Source organism: Manihot esculenta, chromosome 8 (genome assembly GCF_001659605.2).
Source record: "Manihot esculenta cultivar AM560-2 chromosome 8, M.esculenta_v8, whole genome shotgun sequence".
In the NCBI taxonomy this organism is placed as follows: domain Eukaryota; kingdom Viridiplantae; phylum Streptophyta; class Magnoliopsida; order Malpighiales; family Euphorbiaceae; genus Manihot; species Manihot esculenta.
Window position 1 is genome coordinate 38,905,942 of NC_035168.2, and position 27,075 is coordinate 38,933,016.

Consider the following 27,075-nt stretch of genomic DNA (forward strand, 5'->3'; position numbering starts at 1 on the left):
ATACTTTTTTTCCTCTAAATTTTTGTTTAATAAACAGTTTTTTATTGGACAAAAAAATTAAATAAACAAAAATCTCAGTTTGATCATTTTTCCAATTAAAACTTTTAACTTTGCATTTTAGTTTAAAAGTTACACATAGCAAAATGATTTATTTGATAAACATATTTTAATAATTTTAACAATTAAAATGATTTAGTAATTTTTTTCTTAGTTTCCTCGATTTTATATTTTAAGTGTTGTTTTAATTAAAATAATAAAAAGTTTTTTAATACTTGAAAAATTACAAAAACTAATACAACCTCCTCCCTATAAAAGTAGTCTTTTCTTTTATTTGTTCAAAAATCACTTCCCTTTAATAGTAATTTATTTATTAATTTGTTAATATATTCTAATTAATATTTATTAAAAAAATAATATTTATTAAATTTAGAAATAAATTAATATGAATAGAAGTATATAAAAAAGACAATATAAAATTTATTGCTTTAATTATATTAGTTATATATTTTTTAATATATGTGAAAATAATAGAAAGCTTATATTAATAGAATTTAGTTTATTAATGGTAAAACTAACGAAAGCGTGTGATTATGTAAATATGAGATTTTTTAGCTATGGTTTATAAATGAGATTTTTTTTTTTTTTAAATACAACTGAAAAATTAGTGTTTATATTTAAATTTATATAAAAAAAGCGATTTTCCTTTATACTTAATATTTTTTATTATTTAAAATCCCCATTATTAATATATAAAAATTGGACCAGCTCGGCACCTGCTTCAGAAATACGCAAGAAAAAGAAAGAGCCTTTCTCTTGTGGATCTTTCTTAGATTTCCTCAGATCTCTTCCTCTAGAACTTCGAAACTCAAACATGTCAACCCCAGCGAGGAAGAGGCTGATGAGGGATTTCAAGAGGCTCCAGCAGGATCCTCCGGCGGGCATTAGTGGCGCCCCTCAAGACAACAACATCATGCTCTGGAACGCTGTCATTTTTGGGTATCTCTTTTCTTTCCCAATTTCCCTTCGTTCCTCTTCTTCTTTCCATTCTCCTTCATACTTACATCCTTTATGTTTGCTATCTTTGTGTGGGTTTTCTTTCTGGGTTCGTAGGCCCGATGATACGCCTTGGGACGGAGGTGGGTAATTATGATTCTTCCTAATTTTGTTTTTCTTTATTTGATTATGCTTGAAAGTTAATCAATTCTTGTGGGTATTTCTCATTCTTGCAAATCAAAAGGCTTTTCTTATAGTTATGTTGATATATACTTTTATTATTTTACATAATGTGCTGAGACTATGGATGAATTCTTTTTATTTCTTCAAAGGTGAGGAGCATTTAACATTCAATTACTTCTGGGATTTGCTTGGTCTACAATGGTGTTTTGAATTTGATTATTGTTTTGATACGCTGATATTACCATCGGTTCATCTTTTTCAGGTACGTTTAAGTTGACTCTGCAATTCAGTGAGGATTATCCAAATAAACCTCCAACCGTCCGCTTTGTCTCACGAATGTTTCATCCAAATAGTACGTTGATTTCATACTCAAATATTTGATTGCCTTCAATAAGTGAAGAAGAGCTTTTTTGGTTGTGTATGTGTGTGTGCACTTATTTTTCTGACTTTTACTTTCTACTTTCTTGGAAATCACTGTCATTTGATTTTGTTTTTTTGAATGTATTTTTATCAGTATATGCAGACGGAAGTATTTGCTTAGATATCTTACAGAATCAGTGGAGTCCAATATATGATGTTGCTGCTATACTCACCTCTATCCAGGTTCAAATTTATTTGATGCATTTCTTTCTTATACTAATATGAAGGAATAGTGTTTTTTTGTTTTAAATATTAATGATTTGTTGGGATGTGCTTATACTATGTTGAATTTTGTGGTCAAATTTTGAGATTGAGATCTCACTTGGTTTTTACGTTCATTTCAATTTAGAAATTTTTTATGGTTGCCAGATTATATATCTGGTCCTTCAGAGCACATTTGCACAGACCTAGGTCCTGAGGGGATAATCTGCTTCATGCAGAAGTGCTGAAGGTGGGTCTTTATCCAGATCACCTCTCCAGTAACCTTCACAATTAGGACCAGTTGCTCTTATGTTACTGTCTCAGGTTTTCATATTTCAAAGCTGCTTCTTGTTCAAATTTTAAATTAGATTTGATGGAAATTGATTTACATTTTAGAAGAGTTGCATCCACATGGTTTATGGCGGAGAGAGTATGTCATATATTGTTGAGGATATCTCCAGGGCTGTAAGTTTTTAATTGGCTTAAATCTGCATGTGAAAGACCTAAAATGTGAGCATTATGCTTTTGCTTTAGTTTTGCTATTTTCAGTACATGGGGAGCCAGAGTTTCCCCCTTTGCATTCTGTCGAGTCGTAAATATTCATACAGCATTCAGTTAAGTCATAGGTTGCTTTTGGATCCTTAAATTCAAATGTTTAAGAGGCTAATGATAATGGTGGCAAATTTGACCAAGAGATGGTTGCACCCTTCAGCTTGCCTGTTGAACCATGTGTAAGTAGGTTGACAGTATGCCTGATGTCAACATGGGTGGAAGCAATGAAGCTTGGTGTTGTGCTTCTGGACTCTGGATGTGGAGTTGACCCCCTTGTTGGCTTTGTACTTTAAGGAGCCAGTTACCAGTAACTGATTTTGGATCCTGTATCACACTTAGCTTCAACTCTTATAGGTTTCTATACATAACTTTTGTCAGCATGGAATCTGGTGTGGTAGCATGCTCGTTGTCATTTATGTCATTGCCAGTTTGAAGAAATTGTGTTTGTATGTCTCCCAAGTGTTGTGCAGTTACTAACAAGAGTTTCTTCTGTGTGCTTTTAACCAGTCCCTGCTTTGTGATCCAAACCCAAATTCACCTGCAAACTCTGAAGCAGCTCGCATGTTCAGTGAGAATAAGCGAGAATACAACCGAAGAGTGCGTGAAATAGTGGAGCAGAGCTGGACTGCCGACTAAAAACCCAACAAAAAGCACCAGCCCAGCAGTCTATACTGTGCTGGAACATTGAATGGCATGGTGCTCTTGGAATTTTTTTTTTTTTCTGAGCAATTTGATTTCTGCCTTTTAGACTCTGCTACTTGAATTTCTCGTTGATGTTTATGTTTCCTTATGGTTGTTCTTTGATCACGTCTTGCATGTAAGACATTTATCATGTGTATAGGCAATCTTTCTTTCCTTTTTTTTTTTTTCTTTTATGGTGGTTGTTTGTAGTAATTGAAGTTGTGATTTTCTAAGCAAGTACTTGTTAATGGAGTTGAGCCCTTGCTCCTAGAGAGGGGAATAGAGAAGGGTTTCTATTGTGCAGTTTCTTAATATAACATTCAGTCATTACGAATGATTATTAGTTTCTATTTTGGGGTTGTAGTTTCATGTGGTTGCCTCTGCAGAGTTATTCATTCCTGAAATATTTGTGATTATTGCTCATTATTTTGTAATGATCTTGTAAGGAATTGACAAAAACCAAAGCAAAGTGTTTTGCATATTATTTTTCAACTGGTTGTGACTGTGGTTTTGGGAAATAACACTGAAGCTGTGAATACTGAAGTGACTAGATTGATTATTGTATCAAGGGTTAATGTTAGACCCTTGTTAGTTTGAATTGGAATTATGACATTCTTGTTATTTTCTTTTAGTTTTTATACTGAGTGGTCCATCTCTTAAGAGAGTATTTTAGATTTTTTATAATACTTAATGAATAAAATTAAAAAAAGATTAATTAGTAGATTTATCAAGATATATATGTATTTTCTAAAATTAAAGGATTAAAAAGTTTTTTTTCTTATATTAGTTAACCCGTAATCAAAATGTTCTATACCTTAGTGAAATGATTAAAAGTTATTAATAATCCTATAGATGACATATATAAAGACATTTCTCAACAAAACAGAAATATCAATTGTCTGTCTGGTCTATGTTTATATTTATATCTTAACAGCATATTGCATGACATGTATATAATAAGGGATACCATCTGTGAATACAAGTTAAATGCTGTGGATCTTAAACCTCATCTCCGATGAAATCCTTCACCGTCGAAAATGCCTGGAATCTGGCTCTCTTGTTCTTCATCTTCCTCATCGAGGGATGGTCGGGAAAGCTGGAGAGGGTCCAAGCTATGAGAAGATGGAGCAGTGTCAGTGACGAGATCAAAGTTGGAGGTGAAACTGCTCATGTGGATGAGGTTAGTTGAAGCTGAAGAATTGTTAGAGTAGGCTGGTTGAAGCATTGCCATGTGCTGCTGCTGCTGTGAGTTTTGAAGAACATTTGCCATTATAAATCTGCTGTTTATCAATTGAGTTTGGACCATTGCAAGCTCTGCTTGCAAAGATGCAACCTGCAATTATGCAACTGTTCTAATTAGTATAACAATGGAAGAAGAGCTATGTGTAATTTTCTCTCTCTATATTGATTTCTAAGTGAATATTTTTTTTTCTTGGAATTTATAAAGGTATTTCTTTATATCCGATTTACAGTTCACATAAAATTAAATTATTCAGATTTATGGTTTTTTTTTTTTTTATCAATAATTGAATTTTAATTTTTGTTTGAAAATGTATCAGAACTTCCATTAGAAAGTCAAAATCATTAATAGTTTGTATAATGTAGAAAAATTTATTAGTTAATTTATTGGTTTTGAAATATTAAAATACTTTTGAAATTTTAAAAATCTAATATTTAATAGTTTTGTTATGTGTAGCTGTTCAATGTTGATATAAATTTGAAATATTTTTGTGAGAATTTAATTAGTAGTTATTTTTATAAAATTAATAAAATTTTTTAATATTTATAAAATTAATAAAGGTTAATTAATAAATTTTTTAAAATTTTAGAGATGTATGGACTAATTAATAACTAAATAATAAATTTTTTTTATTAGAAAATGACTTTAAAGTCTCTTCCTAATCAAATGGAATGATGTATACAAATGAGAGTAAGTAATAAAAGATTTTTGTTAAAAAAAAAATTATTTATATATCTTTAACGTTCTATAACTTAGTTAAATTTGTTTCTCTACTCCAAAAAGCAGAGAGGTTGAAATAGAACATCAAAAATCACGTGGTCATCGACCACAAAATGTCCCATTCGCTTAAAATCAAGCTCGCCGACGTAAGTCTCTATAAGATCCAAGCCCATTCTGTTGCCTAATCTTTTAGAAAGTTAGAATAAAGAAGATCAACAAAGAAAAAAAAATGAAGAAGTTGTATCTCCCTCTAGCTTCAACAACATAATTGTGTCTCCAAGAAAATCAAAATATCAAGCATATGAGATCAAGTTAATGAACCTGTTGTTGCAGAGCAAGTATGGTGGACACACAACCGTAAACCGGATCAGATAACCTTGCCTGAGCCTCATAAGATATTGTAACAACAGCTTCATGTCTCCGGTTAACCGGAATGTGAAGCAACAGCTTAGACACATTACTAGCACCAAAGACCTTATGCACAGCTGCAAACCGAGCTGCACCCTGGTCCGAACCAAAGTGTGGTGCAAAAATGCACCCACTAATGCATTTCCTTCTCAAGAACTTGCATGCACCGCATGGAGCCACGGCAACCGACTTGGTCTCGACCTGCATGGCTGAAGCACGCTTGCCGATGGCCTTCCTTCGAGTGTCACATTGAGGATCAGCCATGAGGTATTATATGAAGGATTGGTGTTTGAGAGAAGAAGAAATTAAAGAGAGAGCTGCCAAAAGACAAAGGTGGTGAGGTTGGTGTTATATATGTGAAACAAAATGGGGGAGAGGGCACGTTAGTCTCGTGATGGTGGGGTTGGCAAGGTGATTATTGTAAGCTTTTTAGCTTTCTTTCCTTCTCTTTTTCTTCTTTTTTTTCTTTTTAGTATGTCTACATACTTAAGTACCTAACATTTTTTTTTTCTTTTAATGTATGTATGAAGTATGTGTGATGTATTCCACTAAAATACGTATTCTAAAAATATTATGTGTATATATAAGGTGAGTTTGTATTCGATTTAAACTTAAATAATCAATCAAATTAAATTAATTTAAAATTTTAATTTAATTTAATTTTAATTTTTTTAAAAATTAAATCTAACTGATTGGTTACCAATATTATATCTTTTGAAAATATTGAGAGATCAAACCTAATAAAGGTCGAAATACTTTAATTAAATTATATAATACTTAAAATAAGGTATAAATTTTTTTAAAAACTCATTAAAAGTCCAATCGAATAAACTAAATTGAATCAAATCAGTTCGATTCAAATTGATTTTTCTTCTAGATCAGTTCGGTTCAACTTTCAAAAATATATAAATTTTAACTTCAAGTTTATTCGATTTGATTTAATTTTGAACCGAACAGATCGAATGCCCAGCTAGTTATACTGACATGAATGGTCGAATCATTTGTATAAATTTTTTTTTTTAAAAAAAAAATAGTTAATTTTTTTAAAATTTAATCATCCACTTATAAATTATATTATGTGTTTATCTAATTTTCATTGATTTAGTCTAACATATAGACAATTTTACATGTTACGATGGTTGTACTGCATAATCTCTCTGGTTGGTAGAGGGGCCAGAGGGCAGAAGGGAATGAGGAGAGTGTGAGGATCATGTGCAGTGTAGAGATAGAAATGGGTTAATTATTGTGTTTAAAATTAATTATTTTACATAAATATCGGTTTTGGAGATGTAATATTATAATGGTAAATAATGTTTCTTCGTGGGAAGGCACAAGAATTGTGCTGCCCGTAGCGTGTGGGATATAGAAAACCAAGAGCTAGACGTGCACTGGCATCATACATATGTGCCATGAGAGGAAACAGAGAATGAAAGAAGAATTGAAGTTTAAATTTGTCTGAACAAGAATAAGGTTTCCAAGAATAATGTAGATCATCACAAACTGATGATTTGCGAGCCCAGCAGTTGTTTTTTATAAAGAATCAAAGGGCTGCCACATGACTGATCTGCCAGTCAGACAGCATACTGGAATCTTGCAAATGGATAATGTTAATGGCCACTATGGGCTGGGAACTCAAGATTGCACCAAAAGATTTCCTTCAATTTCAGTCCATTGAATTCCAATTCAACCAACTTAATTAAATTAGAGGGTCAATGCTTTTTTTTCTTTTCCCTTTCCTTTTCAATTTCTTTTAAAAAGTGAACATCCAGTTTTGACTAGAAATGAAATCAAAATGATAAAAATAAATGATCAGTTTCAAAATGGTTTAGATCAGATATGAGTAATAAAACCCGGGCTGGTAATGTAAAATATAGTGGTATAGCAAAAAAATAATAAATTTATTTCCCTTTGAAAGTATCAGAAGTTCAAACATATTGAAAATAAAATAAAAATTGCATGTGCCTATGTGTTTTGTATTTGAGCTTTGTAAACAGCCTTTTTGCTAGGAGCTTTAGCCCACAGCTTCAATGGAAATTAAATAAACAAGGAAACAATAATATCCTCTTCAAAAATCAAAAATCAAGTATCACAAAATCATCTCATTTGCCATTAGGAGCCCTTCTCTGAATCCTTAGGACCTACACTCTGCTCCATTGCCTTCCCAGCCATATTTGACTCAGATTTGTTTGCCTTTTCTTCTTCTGAGCTTTTCCTGGCTGCTTCCTGTTCATCCTTCTCAGCCTGCAAAATCGGCTCATAATAATCAGCATGAGCCTCCATACACTTCTTCAGTGCTCCAGTCACCTCAAAGCACTTCTCCACTATATCCTCATTTTTCTTCTCTGCCTCTTCAATGCAATTCTCCCATGCTACAAAGGCGTCCTTGCACCCGCCCCCTTTCATGAACAAACAAAATCCACATTCTCCCACCTCTTCCTCCTCTTCTTCACTCTCTTTTCCCTGATCTTCATCTCCATTTTCTTTAGTGGGCGTCTTTGATCGATCTAATCCCTCTGGAGTTTCAGGATCTGAAGAGGACATCGCAGAATTCTATGAATTTGCCAGATAGTTGAGTTTATGAGAAAAGGTTTAGGCCAGATTTATTGTTGTTGAAGAGAAGGCACCTTCCTTGGCAATTAAAGTAACAGAATCAGCATATAATTAAAGCTTGTAAAGCTAATAAAATCTTCGATCTCTGAACTGCAAAGAAAAGGGTGGAAAGATGAGCATGAGAAGTAATGGGCGATAAACTGGGAAGTCTTCCAATGGGCATCCAAATACAAAAAATAAGAAAAACATGCTGTAATGATAATAAAAATACTCCACAGTCCAACACAGCAAGTTTCTGGCTTTCTTTGCAAGACCATAGCAAATTGGCTCCCATAGTTGAAAAAGTATAATATGTCCTAACGGATGGAAAGTCAAATTATGTACAATGTTTTCAAATGAATGCAAATATTAGGCAAAAGAAACTAATGTCAGTAAGATGAAAACTGAGGAGAGTTGAAAGCATATCCACTCCGAGTCTCCTCATACATCACATGCTATGCAAAAAGAATAACCAACATTATGAAAACCAGAAATAGCAATAGGCAGCAAAAAATAATATGCAAACCTCTACTTCAACTTACAGTAGACAGTAAATGAGACATGATTTAGACAAGAAGATCATCTCACAACACTGATCTTACGCATAAATTATTGTAGCATGAATGATACAGTGTCAGTAGATCAGATCTGAATCATCAAATCCAAGAAATAGAATTGAGATGAGAAGAGAACGAGAATGGAGATGAGAGAATAGAGAGAGCGAGTGAGAGAGGAGGGAAAGATTTTATTGATTATTCTTGAATGACTAAACCAATGTGCGTCTTCCCTTTTATAACTGCCAAACAGCTAACAACTTTCTCTCCAATTGTTAATTCTGTTATTCCCTCCCATTACTGATTTTTCCTCCAGTTTACAGCTGGCTCTTCTTATTCTTCTTCGGTTTCCTGTAGGATGTTACAATACCCCCCCAAGAGTTTCTTCTTGTCCCCAAGAAGACTGAAATTCCAGAAACTGAGAGAGAATAAAGGACTGGTCTTCCCAAGTTGCATCGACATCAGCCACATTAACCCATTTGATTAGTCCTTGCAATATCCGCTACCCATCTCGGCTGATAACTCTTGTCTTGAGAACCTTCTCGGGAGCAATAACAAATTCTTCAGCTTCGTAGAGAGGTAACTGGGATTGCACAACAGTATAGTCTCCCACTTTCTTTTTAGGTAAAAATAAACATGAAACACAGGGTAAATTTGAGCTTCTGGAGGAAGTTGAAGCCTATATGCAACCTCTCCAACCTGAGCTTCTACCTGATACGGCCCATAAAACTTGGCAGCAAGCTTGATTTGCTTTCTAATATCGAGAGAGGACTGATGATAAGGTTGCAATTTCAAATACATCATATCCCCCACTTCCAATTTTCTGTCGGTCCGCTTCCTGTAAGCATATTGCTTCATTCTATTCCGGCTTGCATGTAGGTTCTCTCTGAGACACATGTTGCTCGGTTTGAAAATTCAGAAACCGCAGGTACTGGACAATCTTGTTCATGTGCAAACATCAAGGAGGGAGGTGAGTACCCATATAATGCCTAGAAAGGGAATATTTTAGTTGCACTATGATGGCTAGTATTGCACCACCATTCCACCAATGATAACCATTCCCCCACGAATGAGGCTTCTGAAAAACAAAACACCTCAGATACCCTTCCAGACTCTAGTTCAACCTCTCCGATTGTCCATCCGATTGGGGGTGATATGCAGTACTGTAAGTCAGCTTCGTGGCCATCAACTTCAACAGCCCTTTCCACATCAAAACTTAATATGTTTATTTTGGGGCTCAAACATTCATTTGATGACCTCAAATAGCCATATACTTTGTCAAATTGCATAATTCAGTTTGTCGCTCAAACAATTCTATAAACCCAATAGAGTACGAAGAAGGACCACATCATTGATAGGCCATAATGAAACCTATTAAAGTTAGAATAATAGAAGAGAGAAGAAATAACATAAGGACATTTTCGTAGATAGGCTATAAGAGCTCACATCTGCGGACAGAAAACCTCAAAGGGCTACATATGATATAATACAATAAATTAAAGGATTATCTAACTATAATAGAAACATATCAAATCCTTCTATTTTAGAAATATATAAATACATATTATTTTATCTATTTAGGAATACAAATCCTATATTAAATAATAATAACTTTTCATAATACTCTCTTTTAATTGTAGTATGAAATCTCATCAATTCTAACACTCTCGCTTGATGTGATACTACGTAGAAGCCAAAAACTTCCTCATAATAGCTTACAACAAGCAACTCATGAGCATATTCAAAAATATTTGCATAAAGATACTCACACAACGTACCGAAATATAAAACCGTCCAAAGCCAAAGACGACGAGGAAACATCAATATAAAATCCTAAAGGCAATACCGGCAAGAAAACATCGATACAAAATCCCTCACTAAAGGCAATACCAGTGAGGAAATATCAACACAAAACAATTCATAGGATTGAACAAACCATACCAATCAAACAAAAACATAAGTGTGAACAGTGCTCATAAAATAATGCCCATGAAAGTAACGATGAGCAATGCTCGTAAATAGTGTCGGTGAACAATGCAAATGAAAAGTGCTCAAGTTCAAATATTTGAAAACTCTAATACCATATTAAAATTAGAATAATAGAAAAGAGAAGAAAATAACACAAGAAGATTTAAGTGGCTCGGCTACAAAAGCCTATGTTCCCGGCCACAAAACCACAAAGAGTTACATCTTTATTGAATTAGATTTTTTTCTCATAAATTAAGGGATTATCCTACTATAAAAGAAATATATCAAATACATTATTTTAGACTTTAAGAATACATAGATATATATTATTCCATCTATTTAGCAATACAAATCTTATAGTAAATAGAAATAACTTTTCATAACATTTCTCCTTAATTGTAGCATGCAATCTCATCAGTTCACCTAAAACTAGAATTGAGGTGAACTAAAAAGGTAGCCTTCTAAATTCTAATGCAAACAAAAATCATTTATAAACACATAGCCCTATGAATATATTTATTATCAGTATTATTTCATTTATATAAGTCCAAAAAAAATCATTTCACTTGCCACTTACGTCTAACACGAACTTTAATCAAATATTTCATTTATTGCAATCCTGCTGGATCAAATCTGTGCTTGATATAATTCAAAATCTTCCAACTTTTAATATGTTGCTCACTCTGCTTAGTTGGCATGTGCCATTGAATTATTAAATCTAATACAAAAGCATGTTTTGAAGCTCATAAGTGTAGGAACTAGGAAGTCATTCTGAATCGAAAAAAGTATACTATTAGCCAAAAAAAAAGGAGAAAATTTCACGCCTATGTTTTTAGGATCTAATCCTATGTACAAAAATTAACATAAATTTAGAAAAGTAAAAAGAAAGAGTTAAAAATTATTATGCACATCAACAGTGTTTGTCTGCAACTGATGTTGCTAATACCAATTCTCTACCTAACATTACCATTCCAGCAAAAACTAGAAAAGAAGTGGGTAAAGATGCACAAGTAAAGGGTAAAAATGCACAAGTAACTGCATAGTGCTTTTTCCACAAACATGCACACCCACAGATACAGAAATGCACAGAAAATGCTGTTTACATATAAGTAAACCCACTAATCTCAACTTAAGATTCACTATTAAACAGGATCTCAATAATAAAAGTTAAGAACTTTAGTTTAGTGTCTATCTCTACAAGAGACTAACCGGTTAACTAGTAACGGAACAAGGCAGTGAACTGACTTTCCATTATATCAGTTACCGACTCGTCCAACTGCCCCAAAATACTGCTTTCCAACTAGTGATCACAGTGACATTGGATGATAAGAGTAGAAGCAGTGAACAAATGAAGCAACACACTATTAAAAAGAAAACATGAGAGAATCAATAAAGAATATAGACAATGATTGCCAGAAGACATTCAAATTTCAGGAAAAATCATATTAACCCACTCAAGAACACAGTAAATATCTTCCTCATATATGCCAATTATTAGAAAAATGTTTTATACCGACACAAGATTCAATGTGGGATATCAAGTTCAAGCACGAAAACAAATACACCACAAAAAGGTTCAAGTGGTGGTTATTCTAGCGATGGATCGAGCATTACTCGCTTCAAAAACTTAAAGTAACAGATAGACTATGGTTCAATGAGAATCAAGCACATGGACATTCCAGAGGTGTTGAATTACTAACGATTGTGCTAATAACTACAGTCCTGAAGCTGTTGTTGCTGCAAAATCCCTTTTTCTGCTCTGATTAAAAAAAAAAAGCTCCATAACCAGCCTTCGCAGTTCGCATGTAAGTGACTTTAAGCACATTTTAATGATAATCTCCAGAAAAATAAACAAAACTTGATCGAACTGAGGATAAGATTACAGAGAGACAGAGAGAGACGTACTTTTGATTGCGTTGCCAAGGGAGACTGGTGAAGGAAGTTGCTTGGGGGGGAGGGGGGCGCGGCGGCGTGCGGAGGAGTTGAAAAGAAAAAGGGAACGGCTATGAGAAGTACGTTATTATTTGGACTTCTTACAATTTACGTTTCCCTTTTTTTAATTTATTTAGTTCAAAATACTTACCAGCATGCGGCTCATGAGATCCGATTTATTATAGATTAAAAAAAAAATTAAAATATAAAAAAATAAATTATACCGTAGAAAAAATTAAATGAAACTCATTAATCCAAAATAAAATCTAATTCGTAGGCTTTCGATCTTAAATGTTCATATTAATTTGAATTTTATAAATTGATTAATTGAATAAATTAATTAATTAAAAAAATAATTCAAATATTTTCCAGCATTCCTTTTTAGCAATTCAAATACTTGTAATTAAATTTATTTTTGCTATATCATTTATTCATATTTTATATTTAAATATTTAAAAATTTTATAATCGAAATAGAATAATAAAAAGATATGCTCATATGAATAAAAATATAAGTAAAAAATTGGAAGAGAAAAAATTTCATTTATTCAGTATTATATTTTTTTATTAATATATGAAGTTTGTTAAATATAATGAAAATATTAAAATTGTGAATTGAAATTAATTGGTTTGTTTTATTATTATTATTTTTTAATTTACTTCAATTTTGATTTGAAAATTTTATTATTTACTCACGTAATTTGAAAAAAAATATTTTTATATTATTTAGTATATGTGATATAATAAAATTAATTAAGTAATTAATTAGTTTTTATGAAAATATATATTTATTAATATTTTTATATTGAAAATATTTTATTTTTTAATAATATTTAATAGTTGAAATTAATAAAATAATTAATTAGTAAAATTATTTAAAATTTTATAAATATTTTAGTAATTTTTTTATTGATAATATATTGACTAAATAGTAATTTTTTATTTTATTTTAAAAAATTATTATTTAATTATTATATTATAAAAAAATTATCAATTAATTTTTTAAAAAATACATAAACATGAATATATTTAAAAAAATTTATTAATTAATTTTAGCTGTTTAAATATTTTGTTATTTAATTTATATTATTTTAAAAAATTTATTAGTTAATTTTAGTTTTATAAAAAATATATTAATTAATTATTTTATTGAGAGTATTTTAAATTTTTTTATAATACTTGATGATTAAAATTAAGATAAAAATTAATTAATATATTTTTTAAAATATTAAAAATATTTTTAATATATTTTTAAAATTAAAAAATTAATTACTAAAATTTCGAGTAATATAAGAATCAAATAATTATTTTACCTTTTATTTATCATTGAGCCGGTTCTAAATTTTAAACTTAAATAACACGAAACGTGAAAAAAGGCGGTTTAATTAGCTTAGGAAAAACGCAAAAAGAAGGCAAAACGCGGCGCATCAAGAAACACATATACCCCAGAGGCAGCGTGAAATAATTTAGTCAGGACTCAGAAGCCAATGCGCGCTAGCTCTCCGGTTCCTTAAGAAAAAACAGAGAGCGAAGGGGGAGCTGTACGAGTTATGGGCTCCTTTTCTTCTCTTCCTCTTCTTTTCTCTCTCTCGCTTTTCTTCCTGATTCTCCCACGCCCCATACACGCTTATACTCTCAAAGGTATCCCTCTTTCCTTTAATCTTCATCTTGCTCTGCTTTCTTTAAAATTATATCTGATTTTGTGCGTTTGTGGGTGTTCGGAGTTGCTGTGTTTGATAGGTCTTTCTTTTCTTTTCATTTCAATTTTGGATTGTTTCCTTGGATATTTGGGACGCAATATATTGCTAAATTGCATGTTTATGAAGTTCGTTCATCAGTTGGGCTGCCCTGAAAATGTTGGAATGGAAAATAAATCAGTATGCGTGTAATTATTGGGTACTCGTTTATCTCTTTGCTTATTCTTGAGCCTTCAGGAAAACAATACATTTGCCTTTTTTCTTTGGGTGGGGAGGAGGCCGGAAGGGTAGAAACATTAGCATTCCAAAGTGGGCGTGTTTGTATATCTTGATTGCAACTGCCCTAGTAGCAGTTGCAATATTGTAACTGAAAAATGGATGCTATATTGTTTTCTTTTCCCCACACTTTTCCATCATTTTGGAGATTAACCCTTCATTATTTGAATGTCTTCATTTGACAATGGCCTTCTTATACTTACAATATAAAGGAATGGAAGAAGATAAGGAAACATAATTCAGGAATGAAATACATAACTACAGCCATAATTGTAGGAATGATTATCCCAATAATAGTAATTATGATTCTATGATTCTCTTGCGCATTCCTGCAAGATGTTGCTCTCATAAGAGTTAAAAGCCTTGGCTTGGAGATGATGGACTTGATTTTGTGAGTAAATCTGCTGACTGATCTTTTGCACATTACAGGAGTTGACCGTGGAAATCCAGTTATAGATGTCATTCCATCCTTTCCTAGTGGACGTTTGCCTTCCCCAAGTTCAAATGATGCCTTATATTGTGAACGAGTTAAAGTGAGTGGCCTCTCGAGATTAGAGGTCAGGAGTTATTCTAGTTCGTTTCTAGTTTCTTTGTCTCCATCTGCTGCAATCCCAGAGAGATTGCATAGCAAAATTCAAGTTTGTTTTCATCGGTAAGTCAAATTTTCTGACTTTTCTTCTCTCTCAAATTGGAAAATTTTTGGATATTGATGTTTTTTTCCCTTTGTTGTTGAATGTCTGCAGGAATGCTTCGCTTGGATTATGTCATTGTCAAAAGGAGGAGTGGAAAACTGTTCAGAAGGGCCTGTGGATATCTATCATGTCTCCTTACGAGGAAAAATACGTTGATGTGAAGTTCATAAGTGAAATTTCTGGTTCTGTCAGTATCACTGTTGAAGAAGGTTCATTTCTCCATCTTCCCTCATATTTTGCTTTCAATTTCTCACGCTGAATCTAAGTTTCCATGTTTAATATGTATAATTTTTTGAAATGTCTTTGCAGATTTCCAGCAATGGCGCCTTTTGTGTCTGGCAGTGGGATTTCTGTTATTATTGCTGGCTCCAATCGTCAGCAGTTGGGTTCCTTTTTATTATAGCACCTCAATGGCTGTTGGTGTTTTCCTTGTCATCATAATCCTTCTTTTCCAGGTATTTAGGTTTAGTTAAGGTTTACATGCTCTCCTTCCCTTTCACTTTATGCAAACACTGGTTTGATAAAAATATTTAAAATTTCCACCTTCTTTTCTGTATGGTTCTGGGTTTCACATGATATTGTCAAACGACAATCATGTTTCTGTGCATCAGTTCTGTTTGCCAAAGTTCTATTACTTTAAGATTTTGTATAGTATATTAGTATGCCACAATGAACTTAGCAGTTATGAATATAGAATTTGTTTGATGTTTGTGCTTTAAAGCCAAGTTTGATTTCTTGGTTCTGAGTTGAAAATTTGAGAACCAATCCCACTCTCCTAGGTTATTTTCAGATAACATGATGAGAAGTCATATCCCTACAGCTTATAGCGAAGTAGATGGCCTCAGCATTTTGTTGCTGATGATTGAATTATAGTTTATGAACTCAGGTTGTTAGCAACTGCTTTTAACTCATACTCTACATAATTGACTTGCTTGTTGCGAGAAAGGACATGTAATTCCTTTCACATAAATAATAAAATCTCAGTTCCTAAAAGTTGGATGTAGTGGAAAATTTTATTATTTTATGCCACTGAATTTTGATAGTTTTGTTACTGAATTATGGTAAAGTAGGATTACTTTTCTTGAGACCTTCCAAACTTTGATTGTTTTTTCATGTGATCCTAGTATATTTATGATGCTTAACTTTATAATCTCAAGAATTTCAGCATGAGAAATAGTATTATTGCTTTAGACTTGGTTTGTGAATTGCCAAATAGTTGAAATTCTGAATAATTGTGTCAAATATGATTAAAGGATATGAAGACCAAAGAACGTCACTAGGTAAAATGATGCTTGTATTTGGTTGACACACATTTTCTTTGTCCATGTGATGGACATAATCGGGAAGCTGTTTTCATTTTTTGGAATTTTCATTTAATTGAATGGATGTTGTAATTATATCTTTCAGTTTTTTATTTTTTTGCTTTGTAGTTTTCCATTGTGTAGATGGACTTATGTCTGTCTTTGGATGCATTGTTGTAGGGAATGAAATTGTTGCCAACTGGAAGGAAAAATTTCTTCTATCTTTCCATATACGGATCAGTGGTGAGTTTGCTTTTCTTTTTTTTTTTCCTAGTTTTATGTTCCATTTAATTGCAATGCTAAAAGCCCACTATTAATTTATGGCTGCAGCTTGGAGCCGGCACTTTTGTTTTACATCAAATTTCAATGCTGGTAAATTCTGTTCTCATCAACTTTGGGCTGAGTGAAGAGATGCACAATCCAGTAAGTGGTCTTGTCATTGATGTTCCTAATTATTCATCAATATGCTAGAATTAGCTTTGTAAACCCTCATTTTACTTGCATGCATTTCCAAATAGACAATTCATCAAACACAAATTACTCCTGCTCTTTCTTCTGTTTCTCTTTGCCTCTTTCTTTTCAGTACCCAAATCCCTCAAGTCTGAATGGTTACATCATCCTTTTTTCCCTTCATTTCAGTAATTTTTTAATTGAAATATTCACTGTTTATATTGGTGAGCTTCTCTACACCCAAATTGGCATTAGTTTGCTAATAGGGTCTTACTGGATTCCTTAGATATGGCGGTAATACCTCTAGTAGCCGAACTAGTCATAGATGATCTACCGAATGTTATGCTCTTCTTTTGGTAGTGGATGATGTGTATGAGAAAAAAAAAGGAATTGTACATGGTGGTCCTTTTATGGTCTTATTCCAAATGTGCAAATGCTGCATGTATATTACATTTTACTTGTTTCTTGAGTGGTATTCGTGCTTTTAGTTGACAGACTGATTTTTCCATGTTTTGCTGACAGGTCTTTGTATTTGTACTAGTGGGGATTGTTCTGGCTGGAGCTGCTTTAGGTTACTGGATTGTTAGGAAATTTGTAATCTCAAAAGATGGAAGTGTGGACGTTGGTGTAGCTCAGTTTGTGAAATGGGCAATGCGCATCGTTGCAACCACCTTTATTTTGCAGGTATTGAATTGCTTTCATTTTGGCTTCTTGGTTATGGACTAAAGATGTGTCTGTGATTGCTTGGATTGCCAAAAAATGAATAACGCAAATGTTATACAACAGCAGCAAGTGCTTTGGCAGTTTAGAGATATGCCCAAAGCTACATGTGCTCTTTTAAATGGGGGAGGTATATCATGTGATTATGCATGACATAAGAGATGGACAGAAGTTAAAGTTTAGTATGAATACTCCTTTTAGTTGCATGAAATTTTGCATCTGAATATATGATGATATTTGTTCAAATTATCTTAGAGCTAGCATGAAAGTCTGCAACTTGGGTGGATTATAACCACCTGAGTCTGGATATTTATTTCCCGAGCCTGTACCAAGTTATCAACTTAAAGTTACTTCTTGTGTGAGTGTCCAGTGATGTGCTGAATAGGAACCTGATCAATCACATAATTGGAGTCAGGAATAGTTTATTCTCTTCCTTTTCTCTTGTCAATACAGAATTAGAAATTTAAAAGTCTGGTTTAGGTTGCATAGCCAGGTGTTAAATGGTAGAAGCTTTCCTAGCATTCCCTATCTTCTACATAATTGCTATCTTCTGCATAAGTTGTAGCTGCAACTAGATATAAAACTATGATAGTAATGCCCCTTCTCTTTTCCTTGAAATTGGCATTAGATGTGTTTGCACACTTCAGAATCCATTTGGTATAGGTTTTGGTCATATGCAAAAGTGTGATATGTCATCTTGTTGCATCAAATAGAGACCACGCTTACTTTCTCATTTCACTTAGCAACCTGCTATTTTATCTGCTAACAATTGAGATTTATCGGCTTGTTTTCTTTTTCTTTTTCTTTTGGTTTTATCATTTAATTTTCGTCACTATCCGTTTAATTTTCTTGTTTTCCTTTTCTTTTACAGAGCAGTCTTGATACTCCTTTAGCAATGGTCAGCTTGGTTTCTTTGTATACCATCTGCTTTCTTATCAATGCATTGAAGTGGCGGCATCCATTGTAAGTTCCCATGAATTCTCTTTCCTGCAATTTTTTTTTTTTTGGTGTGTGTTGTAATGAATAGGAAAAGGGAAAAAGTTAAGGGGATTGGTGGTTAATCTCGGTGGAGATATAGCAGTTCCATTCGAGGTAGCTTATAACATATCATTAATAGGATATAAAATCGAAAGCATATAACTGTCATATCTAACAAAATTAATTATTTAGCTAGACTCTGCACTGGTATGTCTTAAGAATGATTTACATTTTATTTTTTACATAGCATTTGATTAGCATCCTTCTTTAGCAGAGAATTGGAATGGATATAGTCTGGTAGCATCCTTCTTTAGTAGCATTTTATGTAGTTCAGACTTCAGATGATATTGGGAAGGGGATAATAGGCTCAGTTGTAAATCAGTCATGACAAGCCTCTGTGGGTTTTGAAATTTGTTTAATCTAATTTCATTTTTTTAAAATCTTCTACTTCTGTATACAACCTGGTTTCATGAAGGCATCAGTCGTATTCTCGGGGTGGACAAGTAATAGCCAAGCACAATCGTGCTGAATTCCTTAGCAGGTCAGCAAAAATGAGCCCTGGAGGGAAGATGTGGAGTAGTCCAAAGAGCTCAGCTGCTTGGTCCAACTCTCCTGTCAAAGGTATTATTCTATATTCTGATTTTTCTTTTTCTGGTATTGGCAGCTCTTCCTTCTTCCCTGAAAAATTCTGGTTCTTCTTTGATTGTGCTGCCATGTGAACGTATTTATCTTATAGTCGCACACTTTTCATATGGCACATGAACCAAGATCTTGGGTGCTGTAATTTCATATCAACCTTCCAGTTTGTGTAATTTGCATTTCTTGGCTTAACAGGTTTATTATCATCATCTACTGGTTCAGGGACAAGAGATGAACAGGTTTACTTTTCAACCTTCCACAAGACGCCCCAAAGAAAGAAGTTTACGAAAAAAGAGTGGGAGGATTTTACGAGGGAATCAACCCAGAAAGCTGTTGCAGAATGGGCATCATCACCAGAAGTTGCTTCATGGATCATTGAGAATGCTGACCGAATACAACTCCTTCCGAGTGATTGCAGTTCTGAAGGGACGGTGGGAAGCGAGTCAGACTCAACAAATGAGACTGATGGTGGGAGCAGCAAACGATTTAACTTGTTTAATTGGTAGCAACAGATAAAAAGTAGCAATCAGGGAGCTAACTCTTACCTAGATGTGCTGCACCATCAAGCAACAGCAATGAGCAGTGCGGCAATTTTTTCAAAATGAGCTAACCTTTTCTATCTCATTTTTGAAATTGTTTCCAGAACTGGCCAATGTAATTTGATTCTGCGGAATGTGAGCAATTATGTATTGTGGGGTTACAAGTTTCTCGTCGTCATGTTAGTCTTTCATGTTATGTTGGCAATTGGGTGCAACTTGAGGACAGTAATGGTTTCAATTTTGTCTGAATTGGTTAGAGAGCGGTTCATTGTTGGTCTTTTCTAGTTGAAGGGAGCAAGGTGCAGAGATGGCAGTGTACAAGATCTGTTTTACGCATTAATTGCATTTGTGAAATACTTTGAATATAAAAAAAATAGATGGAAGTGACGGTTTCCTAATTAATTTGATTTGTATTCTCCATACGTCTATTTCTGTTTCATTTAGTACATATAATAAATTTTTATTTATAACATTTCATTAAAATTAATTAAATTGATTACTTTTAAAAAAATATTAAATTTTATTTTAATGCATGTTTTAAAGCACATAATTGATGAATGAATAAATAAATTACTCTTTTAAGTTAAAAAGCTCCAATTTCGGGAATGGAAAGGAAATAAAATAACTATTTTATAGAAAAAGAATTTGAATAGTAAAAGGAGTTAAATAAATAAAAATAATTAATTCATAATAAATTTGCCATATTTTATTGGATTGTTAATTAATTGGGAAAACTTAAAAATATATTTTAAAGTTTTCTAATTATCAAATGTAATTTCGTAAATTCCTAAAATAGAAAAAAATTATAATCACTTTAATTTATAAATTTTTAATATGTAATTGATAGTATTTATTATGACAAATAAATATTAAAGAACGGGTAGAGCGTAGACCCATGATGACCCTGAAAAGATAGGTCCCACCACTTTCTGAGTCTTCTCCAATCCAAAATCCACCTTCTTTTCTTCCCTCAATTCCGCCCCCTTAAATCCAAACCCCTGAACTTTCCTCTCCCTTCCTCCTCCAACCCCCCAAAAATTCCCTCCGTCCAAACACTCATTCCCCTTTCCATGCCCCCAACCACCTCCCCACCATGCAACCCCACTACCTCTCTCTCCATCACCGAAACCATAAACGGTTCTCACCGATTCACCATCCAGGGCTACTCCTTAGCCAAAGGCATCGGCATTGGGAAACACATCGCCAGCGAGAATTTCACCGTCGGCGGTTACCAGTGGGCCATTTACTTCTATCCAGATGGTAAGAATCCTGAAGACAACTCTTCCTATGTCTCCGTCTTCATCGCTCTCGCCAGCGAGGGCACCGACGTCCGCGCCTTGTTCGAGCTTACCCTCATCGATCAGAGCGGCGAAGGCAAGCACAAAGTCCATAGCCACTTCGATCGCTCCCTGGAGAGTGGGCCTTACACGCTCAAATATCGCGGCAGCATGTGGTACTGTTCAATTTTTTTTCCTCCTTTTATGTTGATTTTGTGGTCGTTTAACGAGTACCAGTGAATTTTAGATGTTTCTTTTTCTACTGGTTTTTAGGGGTTATAAGCGTTTCTTTAGAAGGGCAATGCTTGAAACGTCGAATTTCCTAAAGGATGATTGCTTGAAAATTCACTGCACTGTTGGGGTGGTGGTTTCTGCAATAGACTGCTCGAGGCTGCACTCTATAAAGGTCCCTGAGTCGGATATTGGAGCGCATTTTGGTATGTTGCTGGAGAATGAGGAATGTTCTGATATTACCTTTACTGTGCATGGAGAAAAGATTCATGCCCACAAATTGGTATTGGCTGCTCGTTCCCCTGTATTTGAGAGTGAATTCTTTGATTCCTTGGAGGAAGACAATCGTGAGATAGTTGTTACAGATATGGAACCTAAGGTTTTCAAGGTATCAAAAGATTTCCCCTCTAGTTGTTTTTATTTATTTTTGGGAAATGAAGCATTTTTCCTCCTAATGATTCATATCCATGATGAGTATGTATTCACGTATACAGAATTTTTGGCAGTTTTAACAGGCATAATTGTGCGTTTATATACGTCTCCTTGCTTGAAACACTCTGATTTCAAAAGTACAATTTTTTTGAAGGTTGGATAATATTCTTTTTTATCTTTTGACATTTATAGTAAAATTGGTCAATAATAACTAAATTAAATGAAATAACACACTGAATAATCAGAATAGGCATGTTTGGTATGAATGAAACTATTGATTACTCTATAATTTGGAGAGTCCAATAAACTTTACTCCGTACAGATGCAACTCAATGCTGTAGAAGCAAATTTTCATTCTGTCATGCAGATAGGAAAGTTTTACTTTAATTGATGATTTAAACAAAAACTAATGTTATAAATTTACTAACACCAAAGGATATGAAATATGAGCTATGAAAGGAAGTTTATGGCATATAAATATTGTGAAGGCATGGGATTGAACTTAGTTAATTACTTGACAGTGTTAATAAATTTACTAACAGCAGTGGACATGAAATTATGATCTATGAAAGGAAGTTTATGGCATATAAATATTGCAAAGGCATGGGATTGAACTTAGTTAATTACTTGACAGTGTTAGTGTTGCTAATATGGATGTAAGAAGCCAGCTGCACCAAATGTCTCTTTATCTTTGTTTCTTTTTGTTCTCGTGCATGTGTATTACGAAGGCTTTGCTTCATTTCATATACAAAGATACTTTGGTTGAAGATGAGGAGCTCTCTGTATCAAGTTCATCTTGCATGTCAACTATATCAGATACTTTGGTTGCAAAGTTATTGGCGGCAGCTGACAAGTATAACTTACCTAGACTCAGACTAATGTGCGAGTCTGTACTCTGCAAGGATATATCTGTAAATTCTGTTGCCAAGATTCTTGCCTTGGCTGATCATTATCATGCTATGGACTTGAAATCTGTTTGCCTAAAATTTGCTGCAGAAAATCTCGTAGGTATGTACTTGTTTGATTTTCCTTCTTCAAGATCTCTATTTCATATAGCACAATTTGGACGATGTTGTCTGCTTCTATGCAGAGTACAAAATCAATCTCTTGTGGATTAGTCATTAGTATTTTTTTATTTCTGTAAATTTATGTGGACTAATATGTAGCCTCTTGCCTTTGAGATAGCTGTTTTAAAATTTTCAGGTAGTCTGTGTTATTTTCAACAATTGAATTGATCAGAGCCACATTTGTGTGTTTGTGGCTCTGGATTTCCACTTTTCTAAGCAAGGAGTGGTAAACAATGAAATTTTTGGTTTGCAGTTATTTATCTTGTCTTTCTATCCTCTGCTGTGGCCATCTTTTTTATTTCTTTGGTGGTCTTCTGATTAAAATTTTCTGTTGGAGACCTTGGCTCCCTCCTTTAGTAGTCCTTCCTTTTGGTTTGCCATTTAAATAACTCATGTACCATTATTTCTCAGCTGTATACAAACAAGTTCCCAAATGTACCAGTTTCCAAATCCATATGCTTGTAAAAAATATATATATGTAGAAATGTGAAGAGACTGGAAAGGGAAAGAGAAGTCATAAAGATGTAGCGTTGTGAAAGCATTAGCTACATATCAATCGAGTCTTTTGATTTATTGTTGTGCTAATGAATTGTCATAATTACTGTAGAGAGCCTCATGATAATAAGATGATAATTGACACTAAAGAAAGCAACATCAATGCTTAAGCAGTTAAGCTAGTATCAAGATGTCCAGAGGATGAGTTTTATATGTAATGGTAATTTCTGACAAACTGCTTGCTTATTAAAGAAATTAACAAAAAAAATTATCAAAGTGTATTTATGCTTCAAAGTTGTATCTTTCTGAAGAATTTCACAGGTTTTGCAGTAGGACAAGTGGTGTTTGTGCTAGAAACATGTCTTTTAGTTTCAAATCACAGTTAATTGTATTTTGTATAACTCACACTCAATCTCCTGATTTGGAATTAGCGGAATAAGAGTAGAAAGGAAAGAGTTCATTGGCTCTTTATTACTTAACATGATCCCTCTTTTTGATGAGTTCTTTAATTAGTTTCTATCCTTTTCCTCCCTAGTTAGCAAATCAATGGGAAAAAGAAAGGAAAGGTTGTACATTTCTTTCTTTCTATCTATCTTATCTCGAGGTTTAAGACCTATCCTCTCCGATCTTTCAAATCAAACCAACGTTGCAAATGTTTTAAGTCATCAGTTGGTGGTGGAATGATTGGATTGTGAATTGTTGGTTCATGTATTAAATATTGATAATATGAAGTGCTATTTTCAACATTTAACATGGAATTAATATGTACAAGTCATACAAGCGTGACTATAATGTGAAGGTGTTGTCAGTTGAGGACAAACTAAGCGCGAATCAACTAAAATGGCTTGAGGCTATAAGCAAATCCAAGTCATAGGAGACAGAAGCAATATTATTAAGGCAATAGGCCATACTAAGGCAACAGGCCTATGGCCTTAGGCAAGAGGCGTGGTGAGGGCTTTCTTGAGATGAGGCCCCATAGCCTATAAGTGCTTACACACACACACAAAAATATGTTATAGGAAATCAATTATATAGATGTTCATGTAGATATTGTATTACTTCTTAATTAGTCAACTTAATCATAGGTATTCATGTAGAAATTGTATTACTTCCTAATTAGTCAGCTTAATTATATGCATACTTGTATATAAATATGTAATCCTTTTCACTAATGGAATATGCGTGAAATTTATTATAGATATATGTTGTAGGAAGTCAATTATATAGAATTATAGATATTTTTGTTGATATTTTAGTATTTTCTTCTTAATTAGTTAGCTTAGTTATAGTGATATATATTACTAAATACTAATTAGTGCCGAAAATTTAGTTATCAAACCAGCTGCTTGAAAAGAAACTATGGATTAGGGCTTGGTGTTTAAAATAAAAAAAAAATAAAAAAAGGGCCCGGCCCATTAGTTTCACGAGGCAGCTCCTCATGTTGTCTTGCACCTTGAGTAGGTGAGCCAAAGCACTTGCCTCTTGCAAGTGCCTCTCCCTTTAATAACACTGGAGGGGAGGAAAGGTGTGGACCTAAATTGATGCAAACTTAAGTGGTGCATAGTGATTTGATGTTGCAACAACAGAATTACTAGGAAGTGGGGACGTAATAGAGTTAAAAGTAAAAATGATTTCTGTTGATGTCCCAAGGAAAGTTAAATTGAGCTTTAGCCCTGGGGCTGAGTAGAGTTTAGTTCTCAACTTAACGTGCATAGCTGTGCAAGTAAGTTAAGTTTATTGGCATTTAAATTTCTAATTTCAAATAATTGAATGTTTATAAATTCAGTCATTGGAATAGTTTTTTTTTTTTCAAAATTAATTTTGAGTCCAGTTTTCATCAGTTAAAGCTGATTAGCTGTTTCATCTTCCACCATTCCATATAACTGGTTTTGAAAATGATTATTTTGATTCAAAACCGAAAAACCAATGTGAAAGAAGAAGGATAACCAGTTTGGTCATCGGATCAAATTAGAATGCAAGTATTTAAAAGTTTTGGGTTTTAGGATCTAGAGTGGATCTTATTTAAGTATCCATTGGATATTCAACTGATCCAAATGCACTCTCGCACGCGCAAGGGCGCGCATATTCTAAAACTTCAGATTTGAAACTTGTATTTAAACCTTGCACTCAAAACTTATTGAAGTTGTGCTTGGTTAATTTTACTTAAAAATATTGATTGATCAATTTTTTTCACTTTAAAAAGTTAAATTCTCATCATAATTTATTACCAAAATAAATTATGGTTTTTATTATTGTTGTTGTGCCGATTTTGGTCCTTGTCATTTTTTTATGGATGATATTCGTATTAAATTAGTTATAGAAGTGTAATGTGAAGGTATTAGGATAATCAAACCGGAAAAGGTGGTTATCCGATTAAGCAAATAACCGATGTTTTAAGATCACATTCAGATTATTAAAGTATTAATCCAATGTGTCAGATCAATTAAAGAAAAAAGCAACGGTTTGGATATCCAATTCATGCACACCCGTAAATTTGATTGTTTTGTAGTTTATAGTCATTGTAGAGAGCACTGAACAAGAAAAAAATGTGGGTGACATTGTGACTGGGTTGACAGTCTGGTGTCTGTTGACTTGGATCATGGGAATATGAAAATTTAAGACATGTAATGATGTATAGATGCTGTTCAATATGTCTAACTAATATGCGTTTTGTGTCGTGTTCTCTTTGATGATTGATTACTTCATATGTCTGTCTAAATACAAGCAAAAACATTTAACTTATTTCCAAGGATAGTTTTAAATCTGAAATGCATTAAATCTGTCAAAGCATCTGTAGTGATAATTTCAAAAATCTTTCTTGCTATACCAGATTGAATGTCTTTTTGAAGTAAGGCATGCATGTCTCCTGCCATGCTGTCTACTTGTCAACCAGTTGCATTTACTGAGTGATAGGAATTGGACATAATATAGTTGCCAGCAATACAAGACAATTGACATTTTGTTGTTCATCTGCAGAAATATGTCCTTTACCGTAAATGGATTTATGTCAATATTAAATAATTCCAGAACATTCTGTTTCTCTTTCTAGACTTCTTTTACTCCCAAGAAGTTTTCATAGTTGGCTGATTCCCTGGAATCAAGAACCAGGCTTAGGTTTTAATTGTTCTGACCATACCTTCCCCTTTTTTGTTTTCTGTTCTTGTGTGGTAACTGATTTTTATCTGTTGTCTGATGGTCTTGCTTCACTAGCTGTCATGCGCTCTGATGGTTTTGAGTATCTTAAAGAGCACTGTCCATTGCTGCAGTCAGAACTTCTAAAAACAGTGGCAGGATGTGAGGAGGATTTCAGTGGAGGGGGGAAGAGCCGAAGTGTATGGGCACAGTTTTCAGATGGAGATGAAACAAATGATAGGAGTGTAAGGCAACAACCATGGGAAGACGGAGTGGAAAGAAGCCGGAGCTTATGGGTCCAGCTTGATGATGGTGATGCTGACAGGAGCCCTGGTCAAGCAGACTGAGAATATGTATAATGCAAGTCTGGTTTCACAACATTGATGGGAAGGAGGAGAGGGGAGCAAAAATTAATGGTATGGAGTTATCATATCGTCCAGTCGGTTTTACTTGTCATTTTCACTGATGTGTTAAATTTGATGCCTCTGAAAGCAAAGATGTAGCTAGAAGGCAAATGTGTTTTCTCAAGTAACTTGTAATTTTTCCTTGTTAAGGGGAAAACATAAAACAACTTCTAATTTGTCCAGAGAAATTGATTAAAAGAGGAGGAAATGTATAAACAGATTGGGGGCAAGTTCAAGTTATTTTCAGTTTCTTGGGCAGAGGAGGTGACAATTAATGGTTTCTTGGTAAGCCCACTATCTACACA

At 33.5% G+C, this 27,075-nt stretch overlaps 5 protein-coding genes across 9 annotated transcripts; 3 read left to right on the top strand and 2 right to left on the bottom strand.

The window, feature by feature from the left end:
• The first annotated feature begins 761 nt into the window (after nt 1–761).
• LOC110621296 (ubiquitin-conjugating enzyme E2 2) lies at nt 762–3,380 on the top strand. Its single transcript, XM_021765528.2, has 5 exons — nt 762–996; nt 1,111–1,136; nt 1,439–1,528; nt 1,691–1,779; nt 2,857–3,380. Exons 1-5 carry the CDS (start codon nt 872–874, stop codon nt 2,983–2,985), a joined length of 459 nt encoding a protein of 152 aa, XP_021621220.1. The 5' UTR covers nt 762–871; the 3' UTR covers nt 2,986–3,380.
• A 537-nt stretch (nt 3,381–3,917) lies between these two features.
• On the bottom strand, nt 3,918–5,734 carry LOC110621297 (LOB domain-containing protein 20). Its single transcript, XM_021765529.2, has 2 exons — nt 5,312–5,734; nt 3,918–4,363 (listed from the first exon to the last, which is right to left on the bottom strand). Exons 1-2 carry the CDS (start codon nt 5,660–5,662, stop codon nt 4,037–4,039), a joined length of 678 nt encoding a protein of 225 aa, XP_021621221.1. The 5' UTR covers nt 5,663–5,734; the 3' UTR covers nt 3,918–4,036.
• Nucleotides 5,735–7,277: 1,543 nt separating this feature from the next.
• On the bottom strand, nt 7,278–12,568 carry LOC110621427. Of its 2 annotated transcripts, none has more exons than XM_021765709.2 (2): nt 12,415–12,568; nt 7,278–8,098 (listed from the first exon to the last, which is right to left on the bottom strand). In XM_021765709.2, exon 2 carries the CDS (start codon nt 7,937–7,939, stop codon nt 7,508–7,510), a length of 432 nt encoding a protein of 143 aa, XP_021621401.1. In that variant the 5' UTR covers nt 7,940–8,098; nt 12,415–12,568; the 3' UTR covers nt 7,278–7,507. The 2 variants fall into 2 exon arrangements, with proteins under 2 accessions (XP_021621401.1, XP_021621402.1); XM_021765710.2 differs by having other exon boundaries at nt 7,278–9,912; nt 12,415–12,549.
• A 1,332-nt stretch (nt 12,569–13,900) lies between these two features.
• Nucleotides 13,901–20,148, top strand: LOC110621667. 4 transcript variants are annotated; one of them, XM_021765944.2, is made up of 10 exons: nt 13,901–14,081; nt 14,843–15,065; nt 15,157–15,314; nt 15,415–15,560; nt 16,587–16,649; nt 16,737–16,829; nt 17,379–17,540; nt 18,448–18,539; nt 19,093–19,175; nt 19,389–20,148. In XM_021765944.2, exons 1-10 carry the CDS (start codon nt 13,991–13,993, stop codon nt 19,697–19,699), a joined length of 1,422 nt encoding a protein of 473 aa, XP_021621636.1. In that variant the 5' UTR covers nt 13,901–13,990; the 3' UTR covers nt 19,700–20,148. The 4 variants fall into 4 exon arrangements, with proteins under 4 accessions (XP_021621636.1, XP_043814734.1, XP_021621634.1 ...); XM_043958799.1 differs by having other exon boundaries at nt 19,416–20,148; XM_021765942.2 differs by having other exon boundaries at nt 13,902–14,081; nt 19,030–19,175.
• A 543-nt stretch (nt 20,149–20,691) lies between these two features.
• LOC110621668 (BTB/POZ and MATH domain-containing protein 4) lies at nt 20,692–27,025 on the top strand. The gene is made up of 4 exons (XM_021765945.2): nt 20,692–21,185; nt 21,283–21,628; nt 22,401–22,680; nt 26,445–27,025. The coding sequence occupies exons 1-4, from the start codon at nt 20,803–20,805 to the stop codon at nt 26,711–26,713; spliced, it is 1,278 nt and encodes a 425-aa protein (XP_021621637.1). The 5' UTR covers nt 20,692–20,802; the 3' UTR covers nt 26,714–27,025.
• The last annotated feature ends 50 nt before the right edge of the window (nt 27,026–27,075 follow it).